The sequence below is a fragment of the Emydura macquarii genome, unplaced genomic scaffold, assembly GCF_026122565.2.
Source record: "Emydura macquarii macquarii isolate MOO-44397 ecotype Brisbane River unplaced genomic scaffold, CSIRO-AGI_Emac_v2 contig_1253, whole genome shotgun sequence".
Lineage (NCBI taxonomy): Eukaryota > Metazoa > Chordata > Testudines > Chelidae > Emydura > Emydura macquarii.
The window spans coordinates 20,363,150-20,382,627 of NW_027131390.1; the positions used below are offsets into that span (position 1 = coordinate 20,363,150).

Consider the following 19,478-nt stretch of genomic DNA (forward strand, 5'->3'; position numbering starts at 1 on the left):
ACTGCTGGTTGGGGCATGACAAAGGGTGCCCACACCCACTGATCAGGGATCCCTCCACCAATTGAGGGAGGCGAGGACCGGGGCAGGGACCGTAAACATTGAGTCCAAGTGGTGACAGTTCAGTGAGTTCACTGAGGCCAGCCAAGGCCGAAAGGGCCTGAGGCAAGCCTTACATGCCATACCACGTAAGTGCATGCAGCCATGTGGCCCAAAAGTTTCAGGCAAAATCGGGCTGTCGTGAATGGGTGCACCTTGACCTTGGATATCAGAGCCGACAGTCTGGAACCGAGACTCTGGGAGGAAGGCTCTGGCCTAGGTTGAGTTGAGCATCATCCTGACAAACTCTATTCTCTGGACAGGAACAAGAGTCGACTTTTGCTTGTTTGTCAACTAGCCTAGGGCACGGAAGGTGGCTTGTACCCAGGTTGATGTTGTCTTTCACTTAAGCCTCTGAACAGCCCTCTAATCTATGAGAGCAGGGCCCCTTATACAGGCACATAAGCACGCAGCTAAAGCCAGCCCAACAGGTACCACTGAGGGTGGAATGGATATGAGCTAGCACTCAAAGATGACCATCACATTCCAAAGGTCACTTTATAAAGAAAAATAGTTTGCCTATGAGGTTGGAAATCCATTTCAGTACCAAATTACCAACATAAAACTTTTCTCTTTACTGTTTTTAAAAGTACAATGGCTCTAAAGAGGCAAGTGGCTTTTTACCCATTTACCTGGAAGGGTCATTAGGGACCAACTGCAAGGCTGATTTTTTAAAATATTCCCTTAACAGCCCATGAAACAACTGCAAAGTCAGTTAAAAGGAAGAGACTTTTAAAACATGAGATGTCACATTCTATAAAATTTATGCAGTATGGGGGAAACTCTCCCAAAGGATTTGCCTGGGATTTCTTCATGTTGCTACTGCTTTTTACAGTCACAGCTTTGACTTGCTTGTCAGTTTCATTTAAGAAATATTTTTGAAGGTCCTTAGTTTTGGCTTAAAAATAAAGTTCTTTGCAATTATTTGGTGCCTGTCAACCAAGACTCTCAAAGCACTTTACACATATTAAGCCTCGCTGCACGAGCTGCAATTTCCATATAAGAATATAAGAGTGTGTTGCATTAAAAAGTTGCATCAACAAGTAAAGCAGAAGAGGAAAAAAAAATCACTTTAGAAATTCTCCAGTTTTTGCCAGGAAACTCCGGCAGGTTTTACCCTGAAAATTTTTATAGCTCCTGTTAAGTTATTACATGCGCAAAAATCCATTTGATGAACATGGCCTAGTCCAACTCTCTGATTTTTACAACAGATGACTTTCCATCAACTTCCGTGAGAGAGTTGCTAGCAGTAGTGTACTCTTCACCTGCTATTTCCTTTCATTGTACAATTACAATAGTATGAACTACCTCACAGTATTTATTACAGCAAATGAATTTCACATAAGCAGCTAAAGAAATGCAGAAGAGTGACCAGGTGCAGCAATGCTAAGAGAATACAATACTCAAAATAGCAGGTGAGTAAGAACCATGTGCTTCCAGGTGTCATACACTGTGTCTAAAGTCATTTCTGCTTTCTACTTGTAAGGAACAGTTCACAACTCTAAATGCAAAAGGTGGTTTTTTTCCTTTTCAATCTATGTGGTGGTGTATGTACCCCACACTGGTGATGGAAGAGTTAATGTGGGCTTTAAAGACCAATTAATTCATCTGGCTGCATCTAGAAGTGGGTCAGCCCTAATTAAAGATGAAGCCCAGCTGGGTAATGGCTATAAAGAGGAAGTCTGGCACAGAAAGGTGCAGCAGGGAGAGAGGCAAGAACTTTGTGGCCATGCTCTTGATAGCAGAGAGACCCATGGTGAACAGGAAGGCTCCTGCAAGGCAATGGGGAAGGAAAATAGCTAAACACAGGACTGAAGAAAGCCCCTGTAGCTGACCCTGACACCAGAGTGGGAAACCAGCCCTCTGGGGAGAAGTTCTGGGTGGTGTTTCTTATTACAAAGCACCCAGGAAGGAGCTGGAAGAAAGGCTATGGTAGGAAGGAGTCCAGGAATATAGCAGCAATGTGTTTAGCAGAGCTTAGCTGCTCATGCTGGGATCCCTGGACTGGAGGGTGGAACTGTGTTTCCCTACCAGCCACTAAGAAGGTGGTGTCAAGTCCCTGAGATGAGCATAAGGACAATTCAGAGCCTTGAGAGGAGGAGTGATGACCGCTGGGCCCAGAGTCAGAGGCTGGAGACCTGATGCAAAGTTTTGGAAATTCTTGTTGGACTTTGTTACACTGGAAGGAAGGGAACTAAGTGTGACCTGGCAGAAGGACTGAATCTTGAGAAGAAATGGACCACTGCAAGGCTGGAGTGACAATCAGCAGGGCCGCTAGAGATGAGCTGTGACGTCACACCCAGCCATGAGAGGGTGCACCAATGGTGAGTCCCACCCTTCCACAATCACACAAATTGTAAACTGCCTGTAGGATGCCTACAGTTCAGATGTCGCAGGCAATGTTGGATAACTTGGTAAAATTCCAGTACAATGATTTATTTATAAGCAAGGCTTGAAAAATGCAGCTGATATTGGCAAGTAGGAAACATGCTGTGGGGAGTAGGTGAGAGCTGGCAGGAGCAGAGTGAAAGTGACAGAATGTGGTTAACTCCACTGCTGCGCAGAAAGCAGCTGGGACAACAACCCAGTGGTTCTCAACCTATTTACCACTGTGAGCTGCAGATGCAGCTCTCCATGTGTTCTGCGGGCCGCAGCCACACACTATATGTACTACCTGTGTGGCCCTGAGGATATCACATGGGCCGCAGTTGTGTGTCAACTGGGCCAGGGGGTGAGAACCACTGCAGTCATCAGGTGCCTCTCAGCTGCACGGAGTGGCTCCCCCAGCAGGACTAAAAGCATGGTCTTGGTGCATGGAGGCACTTGTGGTGCTGAATATTTGTTCTTCTCTTCCTCCCCAAAAAATGGCAGAGAGAATCACTGCCTCTTGTGCTTCCTTTCAGCAAAATGAGCAAATCTCTGATTGTGTTCTCTGTCCCTTAATGATGTGTGTTGTAGAGGGGTGGGAGTGAATAGGGAAGGGAAAGGAGGGCTAAAGCAACTGGGGGAGGGGAAAGAGTAAGAGCATGAAGGGTGGGGAGAGATCCCCTTTCTTGTTTCCAGCAACTTTGAAGGGAAGGGTGGGAAGCTGTAGCAACCTTCTTCGGGGGAGAGGGCATAGGAGGAAAGCAGAGATGCCCCCTGCCCTTTTACAGTAGCTGGGAGTGGACAGGAATGGTGAAAACTAGACTGAAACTTCCTGTTCATCTAGCAGACAAGAGGAACTCTAAATGTATCAGACAACCAGAAGCAAAGGACAACAAGACAGACGGAGAGCCCCATAGCAATGTCTCATGCCTGTTCTCCCTCATATATTTGCCAGGTGTCAGGGAAATATACTGGGTTATTCCCTTCTTCTGCAAGTCTTTTATATCAGCCTACACCTCGTAGATTTTAGTCCACTGGCTGTCAGGTGTTTGCTAAGTGTTTCAAACCCCATTTATAAATGTATACTAAATTATCGGCTCCTGGATAAGAAATTCTTGTCAAGTTATTAAATAAGATGCACCAGATCAAAGTTCTAAGTAATCAGCTTTCAATATGAAGGCCTATTAAGGACGATTCCCATTGACTTTGCAGGAAAGGCCCTCTTTGATCTCAAATGCATCATGATCAAGCCCCTAAGATCACCAACACTAGTGAATTTTGCTAACAAAGGAAATCAGTGTGTGCAACTGTGGCAGAGAGATTGTACATTTACATCAAGCTACAGGCAAACTTTAATACAATTCAAATATTTTAACTTCTTAATTAATCTAGTCTAAGGAGTTTCTATCCATGGGAATCCCTTCACATACAGAGCAGCAAATGGCAGCATCCCAGAAAGTGAGATTCTACGGTACCTTTTATTCCCTACACTTTGGAAAAACTGTATCATCACCAATTCTGGAAAATAGGCTGGAACTACAGTATGTCCATTATGCCTATCAGGGTTGAGTCAAAGGGCATATTTTGCAGCTGGCATCTAGAGTAATAAGTCCCAATCAAGCCTGACTAATAAATCACACCATTCTTTCATGCATTTTATTGCAGCCTCCATGAGCAGGACTCAATGACTCCATATATACTGTAAAGCAAAACCAAGCACTTGTCTACATCAGGGATTCTCAGCCTTTTTCTTTCTGAAGCTCCCTGCAACATGCTATAAAAACTCCACAGCCCACCGGTGCCACAACAACTGTTTTTCTGCATATAAAACCCAAGGATGGCATTAGGGGTTAGCAAGCAGGGCAACTGCCTGAGGTCCCACGAAACTAAAATGCTCCAGCAGCAGGCTCCAGCTTTAGCTTTCTGCCCTGGACCCCCGTGACTCTAATGCCTGCTCCGCTCATGGTCCCCTAGGGGGCTGCAGACCCCCAGTTGACAACTGCTGTTCTACATGGCCCTACAGTTTGGAATGGAGTGGGGGGGGGGGGAGGGGAGGTGAACTTCAGCATGCACCAAAGTGCTATGCTGAAACTCCCCCCTGTGGATGCTGCAGGCAAGAACTAAAAAGTACTTCGTTCATGTTAACATAGTCCTCTTCAAACACAACTATGTTAATGTGAACCAGGTACCTTTTAGTTCATGCCTGCAGCATCTATCCAGGGGAGTTACAAAGCAGTGCTTTGGCACACACTGAAATTCACACCCCTCTAGTCCAAACCGTGGGGCTGTGTAGAAAAGTCTTATTAAGAACAAGCAACCAATCTCCTATCAGAGCATTTGTTCTCAAAGCGACCAAACAAAAGTTCTACCACAGCTCCTAATTCTGATCTCTAATCTCACTGATCTAAATATTAGTTTTATAGCTGGATGTTGTATTCTTCAGGGTAAAGGCTCTATAACCAGCACTATCAATTTGGGGATCTAAAGATTTAATTTAAAAAGATCTCTAAATTCCAAGATTTGCCCTGTGATTGCATTCCCTACATGAAACATGTTGGGATGGTTAGAGTTCATGGCTTGGGTGACTTGGGAAACAAGAAGCATGGTACAGGCGGGAGTGGTTAGATGGTATGGAAGACTTCACTTTAAATTACCAAAGACATCAATGTCAAATTTCACCCTGACCAATCAAGTAGCAACACAGTCCATGGGGCTGACTAAGAAAAATGTACTGTTGTGGCTCCACTCAGCTGACCATCTGTGCTTACTGTAACTGAGACAAGGTGGGCGAAATAATATCTTGTATCAGACCAACTTCTGTTGGTGAGAGAGACAAACTTTTGAATTTACGCAGAATTATTCTTCAGGTTTCCGCGACTGAGGCAGACTGATTTGATAATGGGATAGACTGAGGAGTTTCAGTGGGAGAATCAGGCTCTCACTCTCAAAGGGCTAACCTGATGCAACTCTCAGCATCATCCAGAGTCAGCTCAGAAAGGTCACCTAACTCTACAGGAACATCTAATGAACATGTATCATTCCATGTTGTACTAGCAAGCTCATCCATAGCAACTATAATTGCCACAGCTGCTTCTGTTACAGTAACTAGGCAAAATTCCTTGAATTGCACACAGGAAACCAGTCCCCCACAATCCACTTGGTCTCTTTACGGAAGGCTTCTTTCTGTCTGAGGTAAGAAGAAATTGTTTGTATGTTTTATAACCTGAAAGACACCCAGCAATGGTACTAGATCTTGTTCATTCTGTGGACCGATGATGTGCAAGAGACTCTGACCCACTGGCTCTCCCAACACCCCAACTGGGAAATACATGGATCTCATGTTTCCTTCTCCAGCGAAGTAGGATGGGCTTTACAGACCAGTTTGAGAACCATGGGTCTAGAGGTTTTTAGTATGGTAGCTATAGCAAATGCATGGGGCAGGAATGCAGAGACTGCCATTTACTTATACTTTACTTATCTGCTTTCTAAGAAGTAACAGTTTCTATGCCCCCACACTGCCATGTAAGACTAACTTGGCTGTGGTACTTGCCCTTTTAATCCAGTCGCTCTGCCTTGGAAAGGCTGTTTCACTGTCATATCAATTTAAACAATCTTAAAATGGAAGTGCTAACTCCACATTAACCAGAGCACCTTCGCTCCCTAGAAGAGAAGATTCAGATAAAACTTCCTCCAACACGACTATCATCTCCAGCACACCCCGTAATTCTTCACTGAGGCTGGACACAACCCATAGGTAGCTTCTTTAAAGTCAGTGGTGCTATTTCAGTTTATACCAGATGAGACTCTAATCCTTGATCTCTAACACAGCTGCAACAGGTTTGAAAATTCAACTCTTAACATTCATTTCAGTCTGTATATTCAGACAATAGCTTCCCCAATAGGATACAGCAAAAACCTATCACTGATTTGTTTTAAGAAGGGCAGAGGAGGGGGGTCAGATATGGGATTGCCGGGAGTTGGTTGCCTTAGTAGGATAATTATTGAAACTGTGACTATCTGTCATGTGCATCTCTCCACAGACATAACTGCATTTAACTGTCTGACAAAACACACACTCTGACAGGAAAAAAGCAGCTGCTTTTATAATGGTAGCAATTACCAAAAAAAACCCAAACCTCTCTTGAAATTATCCTTGGTGGGAGAAGACAGAGGACAAAGATTAGTATAGGATAAGATTCCTCCATTCAGAGATGACTGCCACTGCTTTCTACAAAGGCTTAGTGAGACGCTGGATGAGGTTCAGGGGGTCTGCACATTACTGCCATCCAAAGATAACTTTCGTCCCATTGTACATTCCTGATTTTCTGAAAGTTTACAGAACCATACACAAGGTCTCAAAGGGGAACAAAGCGTGGTGAGAACAGTCATCAGGGATGCTTGACTCACCTCTGGTTAACCAGAGACTGAAAAACAGGGATTGTACTAAATTGATGATTAACTCATTTAGTAAATGTTTTGTTAACAGTAAATCAAGTACTGTTTGCTCAGTCCAATTTCCAGGCATATTCATCTCTATGGTTATGTTAAAGAAGCACCGTTTTATATTACAACATATATTCTTGCTATTATCCATTTCTTGTAGCCCCAATAAAACTAATTTCCCTTTCAGTCCCTTCCACCAGAGTACCTCAAAGTACTTTACAATCACTTGTGCATTAAACCTCAACATCTATTTCGTACAAGGTAGGCTAATATGGGAAAAACTGATGTACAAAGAGGTTAAATGACCTCCCTAAGGTCATACAAGGAGTCCATGTGAGAGCCAGGAACACAACCCAGATCTCCTGGCTTCCAATCAGTGCTTTAGCTACAAGACCATGCTTCTTCCCACATCATCCTGACCACACCACATCATAGAGTTGCTGTTCAGACTACTTGGATTTTTAAATTAACTTGAGGGTATCTGAGTAGGAGGGAGTGACAGTGGGTGCTGCGAGAGCATATTTTACTCATCAGCACCACTGAATGAATTTGACAATGGTTAAAATGAATACCATTTGGACTACATTATATCTTGTTGTTTTATCTTGTCAAGGTAAAGGTGTCTCTGTCCCCTGCCTCTTTCCTGTGAGATTCAGACAAACACTTTGCTCAAAAATCTGACCTTTTTTTTTTTTTTTAAAGTAACCTCTCCAGCTTCTTCCTTTCTTCATTACAGTAGAACGTAATGAAATACAAATGGGGGGGAATTACACATTCCTCAAACTGCTATAGTCATTAAGAGGAACTGCTGTCTCAGACTCCTCTTGTGGTGGCGCAGGGCTGGGCATAAATAACACATACTTAATAGCACAGTAGCAGAAATCCCCATCCACATCACTACTCACTTTATATTGGGGGAGTTCCTTCCATCTCTCATCACTGGCTGATCGAGCATGGACATCATGGAATAACTATCCACCAAGAGGCTATCAGGGTCATCTGTTTGACCTGGAAGTTTCCCAAGAGGGAAGTTTTTCCACTGCACTCCATCTGGGTGGGGAAACAACAGTAATGATACAAACAAGAAGTCTGTGCTTCCTAAATCAACTTCAGAAAAAAAAGTGGGCCGTTAGTGCATTTCAAATCTCATGCAAGAATTATGTGCATACATTTGGGGATAACATCTCCAAATTTTGATTCTGACTTCTTCAAAGGAAGGTCAGGGTCTCATGTGAAACAATGAGGAGCAATCTAGCACCAAAATGCCAAAGATTCCCCACAGTCAGCTTATCCAAACATTTTGGGTTATTCTGAGTTATTAAATATCACCAATTCCAAGGCCAGAAGGGACCACTCTTGTCATCCTGTATAAGACAGGCCGTAGAACTTCCCCAAAATAATTCCTAGTGCAGATCTTTTAGAAAAATATCTACTCTGCCAGTTGCTAGTGGTTGAGAATTCACCACAACCCTTGGAAAATTGTTCTAATAGTTAATTACCCCACCGTTAATTTATACCTAATTTCCAGCCTGAGTTTGTCTTGCTTCATTTTCTAGCCATTGGATCATGTTATACATTTCTCTGCTAGACTAAAGATCCCATTGTCATAAATATTTGTTCCCCATGTAGTAGGTATCTATAGACTCTGATCAAGTCATCCTTTAGCATTTTCTTTATTAAAAGTTTGAGTGCCTTGAGTTTATCACAAAAAGTTACATTTTCTAATCTTTTAATCATTCTCCCATGAACTCTCCAATTTATCCTCATCTTTCTTAACGGTGGACACCACAACTGGACACCCCATATTAAAAGTGGTTGCAGCAGTGCCAAATGCACAAATAAAATAACCTCTCTACTCCTACTTGAGATTTCCATTTAAGGACCTGAGGACCACATTAGCCTTTTCAGCCTCAGCATGACACTGGGAGCTCACGTTCAGCTGATCTACTTCTGTGTCATGTTCTAGAGCAATTTCTTCGATTTAAATTTAACTTTTTTTTAAATTGACTTGAATGGCTTCGTTAGTTTCCAAGTGCCATGTGTGTTAGTTAAATATTACACATTGGGAAAGCACTTGTTTTGGTTCCTAAAAAAATCCAAGAACTAGTATATGGAAAGAGCCAACTTGTACACATGTAAGACATTCCCCCAATTTAAGAAGCAGAAAACTGCATGTTTGCCACCAGCAGCTTGGTCCTTTGGTTTCCATCCACAGTAACCTCTTTGCCAGTATTCCCAGAAGCAAAGACAGGAGCAGAAGACAGGAACAAAGTAGGAGTTGGAACAAAATCATTTGAGACAAGGGAGATTCGAAATGGGATTTTTCAAAAAAAAGGATGGGAGTTTGACACCTCTCTCTCATTGAACTTAGGCCTCTTTAAAAATCCCAGCCTAAAAGTGTTAAGAAAATACAGCAGTGATTGAAAACAGGAACTTCCTCTACAGAATAGAAAGGCAGCAAGATAAATGCTAGGGGAATCCTGAATAACCTGTAAAGAACCTCGTGTGCATGACTGTTGGGAGGAGGAGATGTATAAAAGAGGGAACACAGCAATATCTTGGAAAGTACACAGTCTCTTATCAACTGGTAGGTTCTTACAACAATGATGGGCACAGTTGCATCTTCCCCACCACCTCCTGATCCTTTATTCAGTTTCTGACAGCCTACAGGCTGCACACTCTCAAGGGGACTGTCTACCACCTTGGACAGCAGTAGTGAGGCTGTTTGTACATCATATTCAAAGTTCTGCAGATAATGCCAAATCCAAAAGTGATCTCCTAAGTTTCAAGAGCCAAGTTAAAGATATGTGCGTTACGTATCGTTTGGAAACCAAGGCTTCTCAAACTTGCTTGCTTTCCTGATAAAGGGATGGCTGCCACTCTGGAGAGGGGAGAATAGGAACGTGATCAATCTAAAAAAAATATAAATGGTATTTCATGTTCCAAGTAACAATGTTTGCTCAAAGGACAATGGGGGTGGGGAGGAGAGGCAGGAAGAAAGGTAAAATAGAGCAACCCTCACTGTCTCAAGCCACTGGAAGCAGAACCAATGTAACAGAACCAGGCTGGCAGAGCCATGTATACAAACCAACCACAGCAAAGAAAAGATTCTCTATTCCAGCCAGCCATAAAATAGGAACAGAATGTTTGCAACCCCTGCTTACCATGGAAAAGTTGCTCATTTCACTTTTACCTTATTCTCCCACTCATCTGAACATTCAGCTCTAGTGAAGTAACAGCCATTTGATTAAGGGTAGTTGCTTAGACCAACCAAAAATAATGTACTTAGGAAAAGTATCTGAGTGAGGGCACAAAGGTGAATTGCCTTTTGCATTGTTGCCCATATCTTTTTCCATGAAGCAACATGCCTGGAATGCCTTCCCTGACCTGACTCACTAGTTCTCCCCACTCCCCCCCCTCCCTTGTTTCTCCCCCACACCACCTAAATCTTCAACAAATCACACTTCTTCCTGTAAAGCTTTAAATCCTCCCAGCTCCTCAAAAATAAAAAAACCTTGTTCAATAGTAGTGGGAAGTGGTCTTGGAACTAACAATGTGCTTGCTAAACTGCCCTAAACATATTAATTTAATCTCCTGAGTGTTATAAAACGTTGGTCTAATTCTAGTTATTGGGTTTAGGGTGCGGGTCCCGGATAGTGTTGATGGCCAGTGATATACAGGTCAGACTAGATGAGATTGCAGTTCCCCTTCTGGCCTTAAAACTCTGACCCTATTCACTCCCTGAACTCCTGGTCTCATTCCATCCCTTTGCATGCTGGCTGAGTATATTGCAAGCTTCCTGCAGCATAGCTCTTTTCTGGAAGGCACTTTGCACATCACTGGAAATACATAAAGAACATTTTTAATGAGCTCTTGGTCTGATAAGGGGAGACTTTCAGCATGTATTACCAAAGTCCATGAAATGTTCATATTTTCTTTGCTGCTCACCACTAGCCCACAACCTTCTTCACCAACCGGATACATTGGAATTTTAACCATGGAGGGTGAAACTGGATAGGTGAAAGTTAATGAAGCATTAACTGTGTACCTGTAAAAAGTAACCAGTGTGATGGAGGCTAACGGAGGGGAGAGGATACCAGTGGCAGGCTGAGAAAAGCAGTTTACAGGGATTTGAAGTAAGCTTCTGTCTTAATCAGGTTGTATAGTTGGAAGAGTCTCTGTGCATTTCAGTTTAGATTTGTTGGTGCCGAAGAGAGACCAAAGCCCCAGAGTAAGTCTTAAAGATCACTTTTACCTGCACTGATCTGCCAGATGGATCCATGCAGCGCTGCCCTTTTCTCAGCAATAACCATGTTATCGGCATGAAGAAGTTCCTCCAAAGGCATTGGCTCAGCTTCCATCTCTTCCTTCTCAGCTTCCTCCTCCCCCTTGTCTTCATCATCATCAACACCACCCAGTAAAGTTTCTCGCCCTTCCACCCTCGGGCCTTGCCCTTTGGCCTGACTATCCTGTCTGGCCTTCCACTGTAAGCTCTCGATGGTGTAAATTGGCTGACCACTACTGTCTGAAGAAGAGCCTGGACTGGAGAGAGAGCCTCCTTCTTGGGTGTAGAGGGAGGAGAGGTAGAGAAGGTTCTCCTGAGCATCTGGAAGCAAGGGAGGCTCCATATCTGACAGGATCCTAGAAAGAGAAGGAGGGAACCAAAGCATCACAAGCAAAAAGAGACTTCAGAATAGAGGTTTATGGAATTCAGCAGTCTCTTAAACATGGGCTCTTCTAAACCAGCCCTCCCTCGCCATCAGGATGGTGCACTGGACAGAGCAACAAAGGTGGTAATACTCCCAAGCTGAGTGAGGTCCTATGTACTCTCAACCTCTTTGTTTTCTTAAATATTCTGATGTTTTTTCTTAATTTCCCCTCTAACCATGTTCATGAAAAAACACAGGTTACAACCCTTATTCATTCTCACCACATGGTCTGCATCAACTAGCCGCTTTAATCTGTCGTCATGATTCTTTGCCCATATTGCTCTTCTGATACCTCAAATATGGATTTTTTTAGTCAACAATTTCTAGTTTCTCTCCTCCACTTAATTTGTTTTTCAAAGAGAGACTTGAAAAGTTCTGCTGCTTTCTCCTTTGTAGCATCAGTTGCAAGAAAAGTAGGAACAATATGGGTTTAATATACACCAAAGGGTTTCCACCAGCGTGATGATTGCTCAGTTGGGGCTAGGATTCCTTCACTGACCTTACTTCATATGCAACCTCATCAGAGCCATTGCAAAGATCTGCCTTCTGTGCCCTCTTTTCTTTTTCAAAGGGATGGGGCCACACTTACAGCTGCAAGAGGTGTGGGGTGGCCCAGCAGGGAGCTTCCAAGCATTCATCAATGAGCTTTATCCACTGCAAGGAAACTCTATGGAGAAACAGCTTCCTTTTATTCATCCGACTCTGAGAAGGGTGTCCCACCTTCCTCCCTTTAAAAAGATGAAAAAAGAGTGGACTTGCAACAAGTAGAAAACATTCTTATAATCAATCCTTTACATTTCTATAGCATCTTTAACCCTTAAGAGCCAGAGTTAATGTGCTTCACAGGCCATCAGTCCAACAAGCTGTGGAATGTAGCTGCCTCTGGAGTGAACCACAACATATAATGATTTGGCAGTTTCAGCAACTCTAAAACATTCAGGACAGAAAGTGGAAGATAACTCACTCAAGAGCAACACATGTATAAGTGGGAAGAACAAAATGAGAACATCCATGGTGGGGTTCAAACTGGTCAGGACACCAAAAGTAACCCCAGCGGATTGCAAATGTAGCACTGTATGACCTAGTGGACTGAGCACAACACAGGAAGCCAGGGATTTCTAAGAACCGCTCATTATGAGAAGTCCAACTAGCATCTGTAATAAAACCTAAACCAGAGGTTTGTGTTAAGTGGAAAACTACGCTTTAGCAGTGCAGTGCTGCTCAATACCATGCTGGGGCATTGGTTCTTTACAGGGAAGATTACCACTTGTCAAATCTCGATAAAACCCATAAGATTTGGAAATCATTTTTCCATATATTACAATAAACTGAAGGGCACTCAGAAACTGCAAGTTAAAAAGCATGAAAACTAAGATCTTCAAAGTTACAGTAAATTAGTGTGACCAGTACAGTTTGGATCCTGCACTTCTGACTTGAAAGAAGTATCTGCTTCCCCTTCCTTGCATTTGAACAGGAAAGGATTTTAAAGCCACATTTATATAGAACCTAAAGGAATTAGAGACTCACTCACTGGCTTTAGCTTTGGTGTTGGCAGTCAGAATCTCAGCGATCCAGTTGATCAGGTAGTGAGACCTGAGTTCTGAAGATTCAGAACAGTGCTTCAGGTCAGAAAACATTTTCTCTAGCAGGGTCTGTGTAAAGTTTCGGGAATGGAGACCCTTTAGCAGAGGCTGCCAGAAGTAGTAAAACGTCCGAGGGATTTTGAAATCCAGCAACTCTATATTTTCTGTGTTTAAAAAAAAAACCACTACAATTAAATGATAAAGTAGTTTGAACATAACATCTGATGGAGTGCTAGCTCCAAAGTGAGTAGTATATACTGTATTCAGTGGCCCTACATTACTCCTGGCATCCCACTCTGAATCAGAGTTATAGTCAGCAAAGAAATAGGACAAATAATGAATGGCTAATTAGGTAATTAATACAATCTTTCAATGAAAGCAGAAAATATGAAGCTTGATCTAATGCTGTAAGCCACAGGAAAACCAACCTCTGTTTTACTAATGCTTTGCCATTGTAAGCTCAACTCCCACATAATTAAAAGCTATTCTGCCTAAAAGGATACTATAAAAAGGAGGAGGATAGGGTAAGGCTTCATAGTATAGAGCAGCTCTAAAGAGCTCTACATCTGTAATATAATTATGAAGATAGCCCCCTGGGAACCTGTTAGGTAGGGAATTTTTAGGTGGCCCAAAGGAGTTAGTCACCCAATTTCCAGTGAAAATAATAGGGTTTGGGTGCTCAACACCCTTTTGATTGGCATTTTAAAGGGGCCAATGTTCATGTCTATCAATGGTGTGTCTCAACCTGTGAGCAGCAATACGGAAGCAAGTCACAGCTAGAAGTGGTTACACATTTTTTGACCAGTTCTAACTTTGTAGAAATGGAAATTCCTGTGGTTTCCCTGAAACCCATAGGTTTGGAGGATACAGCAAGAGAGAGGCATACAGTCACAGAATCAGACTTAGAAGGAAGCCTCTGCTTGCAGCCACTTAACTGCAGCATTGACATGGAAGGTCTACCTTCATGCCTGTAGTGGTGGGTACAGAAGCAGCAAGTAGATGTGAAAATAAAAAGGCAGCCAAAAAAAATGGGGTAGGATTTACAAAACCGTGTAGTAGACAGAGAGGGCGGGAGAGTAGGCCCTGGTGTAAGTGACAGTATGTTTCAAGACAAAACTAAACTAATGCAAACTTAGGCTCAGTATGATGAAAATCTAACTCACTGTTTTACCCCGCAATGTTCATTTAAGGGATTTCACAAAGTCTGAGACACTAACCTTCAGACTTGATATTTAAAGTCTCCAGGTGTTGCACGGTTGGGATGAGTGTGCCATCATATAGCAGAGCTTCAACCACCTCCTCCCTAAAACAATCAGAAATCCCCATTAGTGCCACTCGTGCCTTGCATTTCCAAAGCATCTCTTGTCCTGACCCCAAAATACTTCACACACTATATACATGGAATTTATTTCCTCTGCTGCTGAAATGTGGTGGAATGTGGCAGCTGCTTAATAAGTAGGCTTGGCAGGATTTGACTTTAATTGATAAAGGTCGTTACATATCGATTTCACAAAAATTGATGAAAAAAAAGTCAATCAATACACAGCACAAATGTAGCCTCCCTCCTCCCCCCCGGAACCAGCAGGGATTGGGTGTCACCAGCCCTGCTGCTGTGCAGGGAGCCCTGTACAACCCTCCCATCACAGACTTGCTTTCTTGCTCACCAGTTGGGAATGTTGGGGAGAGGGTTTCTGCTCTGCCCTGTCAGGACCCGCTCACTCATTCTCATGACAGTGGAGCTGCAGAGGGCTCCCAGAATGGCTGCAGAGCCACTGACGTACGATCCCTGCAGACACAAGGTGCGAAGGGGAGGCTGCAGTCTTGGCGGAACAGAGCAGAGATCCCCAGCCAGGACTGAGGAGTATGAGCCCTCAGCAGGAGCCATTCAGTAGCGGGGTGGCTGGGGGCTCAGCCAGGCCGCTGACGCCCTGCAGAAACTTAAAGTACATATTTTAAAAATTGACTAAAAATAAAAATTGATTTTTTTTTCCCCATCACAATTAAAAAATAAATAAAAATTGAGTTCTGCCAAGACTATTAATAGGGCCCCAAAACACTATACCACCTTCACTGTGGGAGTGAGACACCAACTGGAACTGAAGGTGAAATACAATTCTCCAAACCAGAATGTGGCCAGGACGCTAAGGTTAACACTTGTACTCTGTTAGGGGGGAAAAATCCCTAGGCATTGAAATTTCAAAAGTAGTGCAGGGGATTTAGCACTATGTCTTTCATTAAAACAATTCTTTTCTATAATCAGGGTGGATTGATTTAAATCAAGGTGATTTAAATCCCCAAGAGAAAATCACTGATTTAAATCAAGTTTTCCACTGATTCTTCTTAACATATTTCTTAAACAATGGTGCAAATCTGATTACTAAAACATGTTAATTTACAACTCAATACAGTACTTTACAACATCTAGGAGGGTATACTTTGTGTAATTTTTTAGATAACCTGATTTTTATTAATTTAGGAAATAGTACATAATATTCATTACCTGTGTCAAGCTGCAGTTGCTGCAGCAGTACATTAGGAATGGTAAGAACTAAATCATACACACACAACACATTTTATTAAACTAAATCTTAAATATTACATAAATGTTTCACATTCGCAATTGCAGCAGTCTCTTGAGTTGCCAGCTGGCGGCTGTTCTTAAATTTTTAATTTTCAAATTTTATTAATTTTAACAGACAAGTCATCACAACACTGAACGTACGCAGTCCTTAAAACTTCTACAACTAGTTCTCATCTTCCCCACTCCCACTGTCATTTTTATTCATAGACAAACAGAAATACGAGTTTTCCTGCTTTTTCAACTCCCAGTCGATTTCTTAGCTTTGAGTGAATAATACCAAATGACTAAAATGTTCTCTCTCTGCCTGCAGAGGAAGCTACTGCTGTGAAAAGTTGGCTTAGCAACTGAAGGAACTCTGTTTCAAGGTGCCTGGCTAATGATTTCCACCAATTCAGGGGAGGGACTTTATTCAAAACATCAGTAAACATGTACTATTTAAATGGTTCCGTCCAGGCCTGAATTTTATTATGACTGGCATAACTGAGGAGTGATTTTGAGATGTTTGTCCATGCCATGGCAGCATCATCTTTTGAAGTTAGGCATCTACCTTTATATCTGGGGTTGAGAATGTTCGCAAGAAAATGAGGTGGAGTTAGTGCTTGATCCATTCGCTTCTTTATTGCCTGCAGTTTAATTTTCTGGTGAGGTACTACTTTCTTCAAGGTCTCTTGAAGTGCCTTCCAAATTTCAACAGCATCAGCAATGCAGCAACAATTTTTCTGAAGTTTGTTTAAGGCTATGGATATAGGCTTCAGTATACGAAGCATATCCTCTACTTTCCTCTTTAATGCATATTAGATACTTTGGATGAGATACTTCCATCTATTTTATCACAGTTTTCTTCAAAGTTTTATGAGGTAGGCCAGTTCTTAATAAATTGTTCATATCAATCAACCACAGAATTCCATCAAACATCTTGAGGGAGAATTACTTTGGATCCTCCTGCTGCCAGAAGCAAAATAGTTGTTACAGAAGTATTTTGCGACTTCAACAACATTTTCTTTTATTCCTGGAGAAGACGTACTTAAGTCTTTGGCTAAAAGATGCACTAAATGGGCACTGCAACCATGTTACTAAGGAGCATCCTTCCATTTTTTCTTCTAAATATCTTCTCATCTTTGCAATGTTTGCAGCATTGTCTGTGACTAAACTGCGCACGTGACAGTTGAATTTTTGTTCACAGTTTATTACAGCTTGCACTGCCACTTTTTAAATATTCTGTTGTGTGAGCATTTCCTGATGTATCTATTGTTTCTGAAAGATATACAACCCCCTCGTCTGCTGTCACACAGGCACATACTACTGGATCATTGTGTATATTGCTCCACCCATCAAGGCTTAAACTGGCAAATTTCCCCTCAGCATTTCTTGCTCACTGTTCAAGTTCCTTCTCATACACTATATCAAGCAACCTTCCACCAATGTCTGCTCTACCAGGTGGAGTGTAGCCTGGTCATAAGGACTCAACCATGTCAATGAAGTGTTTGGTAACCATGCGGAAAGGAGAATTTGTGGCATAAATGAACCAAGGAATCTCCTCATCTATAGTGTCTTTTTGATATTTGCTGGTCCTTACTACAAAACCATCCATGGTGGTGGTTTTACTGGATGATTGAAATCTTTTGCTTGTTACTGATACTTTGTTGTCTGAAATACATTTAGATGCAGCATTGCTGCTAAAAGTACTAATGGATGACTCTGAAGTTGTTGCAGATAGACAGTCACAAAGTACCTTATGCTTAAATGGAATCCTGAAACAAAATTCAAAAATGATTTTGAATAGTCGTTCTTCTCACTCTATTATTCAGTTAATCATCTACATTTTTTTTCAGCAAAGATGCAGATCCAATTCCAGATTACCAAAAAAGCTAAGAATGCACTTAGAGTGCACTTAATTTTGGAGTAAGCCCCATAGAACTCACTGGCACGTCTGTTTTTCTGAGAAGACAAGTATAGGATGGGCTTCCCTTGGGAAAGCTGAGTTATGCTGAAATAAAATAGGGAATAGACTTATGGCATCACCATTATGGTCTGTGGCCATGATATTCCAAAATAAGGGGCATGTATTATGCAATATAAAATAAGAAAGTGACACCCAGTGGCAACTGCAATTCTAGATTTCTCTTACTGCAGATTTCTGTGCCATATACTTGGGTGATAGCTAATCCTTATGGCTTGTTTAATTAGTTAACTAAGTTTAGAATCTAAGTTAAACTTTTTTTTCTAGCAACATCTAACATAGCGAACAGCTTTGGAATTTACTTGTTAAATCACACTTATACCAAAAGGCATAGAGTCTTTAAGAACGATGCATTACAAAGTGAATTATTTAAGTTACTAACCAGTTGATCCACATTGTTCTTCAGACATATCCACATCTTCATCCACATCATTTTCTCCTAATCAGCTGTTTTCATTATGATGTTTCATTCTTGCAACTAAGCCCTGCATCTCCTTATTGCACTGCTTACACTTGACACATTTTCCTTTTTTACCCAGGGAAGGAATTTCTTCAAAATATTCCCAGATAGGGTCTCTCTTATGCCCAGAAGCCATGACATTTTTTCTGTGGCAAAAGTGTGGGGGAATATAGGCAGTTGTGTGTGAATAACGTCTTCCCTTTTTCTTTCCAGTCCACTCTGCTGTTCCTTTCTACTCTGCCTCCATCCTTTGTCTCTCTGTCTTTGACAGTGTCTTAACTAACTCCTCTGCCTTACTTGGCCCAGTTCCACCACCACATAAGCCCAGAACAACAATCCTATCCAGCCTGTGTCTTTCTTTGCACATGTGACTTTAGTCTACTGAGAAACAGAAAATGAAAGCCCAGAATTTTCAAGAGGCAAGAGCTGCTAGTTAGGCTGGACAGACTAGAGCCATTCATTCATTTTTATGAGACCGTAAGTGTAGGTGTAGCATGTTTGTGATGAGATTTAATTGTAACTGTTTTTTAAACGAGAGAGAAATTTAGTATTTTGATTTTTTTAATCAAAATCTGATTTAAATTTTAAATTCCAATTTTTTTTTTAAAAACATTGATGTTTATCCACCCTGTCTATAATGCATGGTAGAGGTCTAACAACCAGGATCCAGAAGGACCACAAGCAGTTGGGCCTGTGGTATTGAGTCTCATCTGAAAGATGACATCTTTGAACCTCTGGCAGAACAGCATCTCCTATCACAATATTAAAGACACTAGGTCAAATGTCAAAAGAAGGGCACCCCCTAGTTAATTACCAATGCCATTTTCTTCAGTAGCTGGGATGTACTTTGGAGGCCTCCCATCCAACCAGCAGCCATGGTTAGCATAGGAGATCAAGATGGTGTGCAATTGTTAGTACAAAGCTTGGTGTAATTGAAGAGGGAGGCAGAGGAAACTCATTTAGCCTCTGGTTCAGAGAGGCTGAGCTGCAGCTTGGCAGTGAGAAGCAGCAGTGGGTCCAGCTATAAATTCCTATGGCTATCCACTATTTGAATAAGGGCTTCTGCCAAGTCCGGCATTTGGTAACACACAAAGGACAGCATTAAAAATACAGCACTGATATCAAACCAGCCATTTTCAAATGCATAATACGCTAGTGAGAGGAACCTCACCCAAATACTCTGATTCTCGCTCTCATCCATGGCCCATAGTATCTAAACTCCAGCAAATGCATTTGGCTGCACTCTTCAGAACAGATGAGATAGCAATTTAAGCTTGGG

General features: G+C 42.0%; 1 protein-coding gene across 1 annotated transcript in view; it reads right to left on the reverse strand.

Moving 5' to 3' along the window:
* Positions 1–19,478, reverse strand: part of LAS1L (LAS1 like ribosome biogenesis factor) — a 60,682-nt gene that overhangs the window by 18,543 nt on the left and 22,661 nt on the right. The window contains exons 8-12 of the mRNA XM_067548302.1: positions 14,416–14,501; positions 13,147–13,362; positions 12,205–12,343; positions 11,162–11,547; positions 7,812–7,956 (exon numbers count right to left, since the gene is read on the reverse strand). Coding sequence (XP_067404403.1) covers positions 7,812–7,956; positions 11,162–11,547; positions 12,205–12,343; positions 13,147–13,362; positions 14,416–14,501 — 972 coding nt within the window. The remainder of the gene's footprint in view (positions 1–7,811; positions 7,957–11,161; positions 11,548–12,204; positions 12,344–13,146; positions 13,363–14,415; positions 14,502–19,478) is intronic.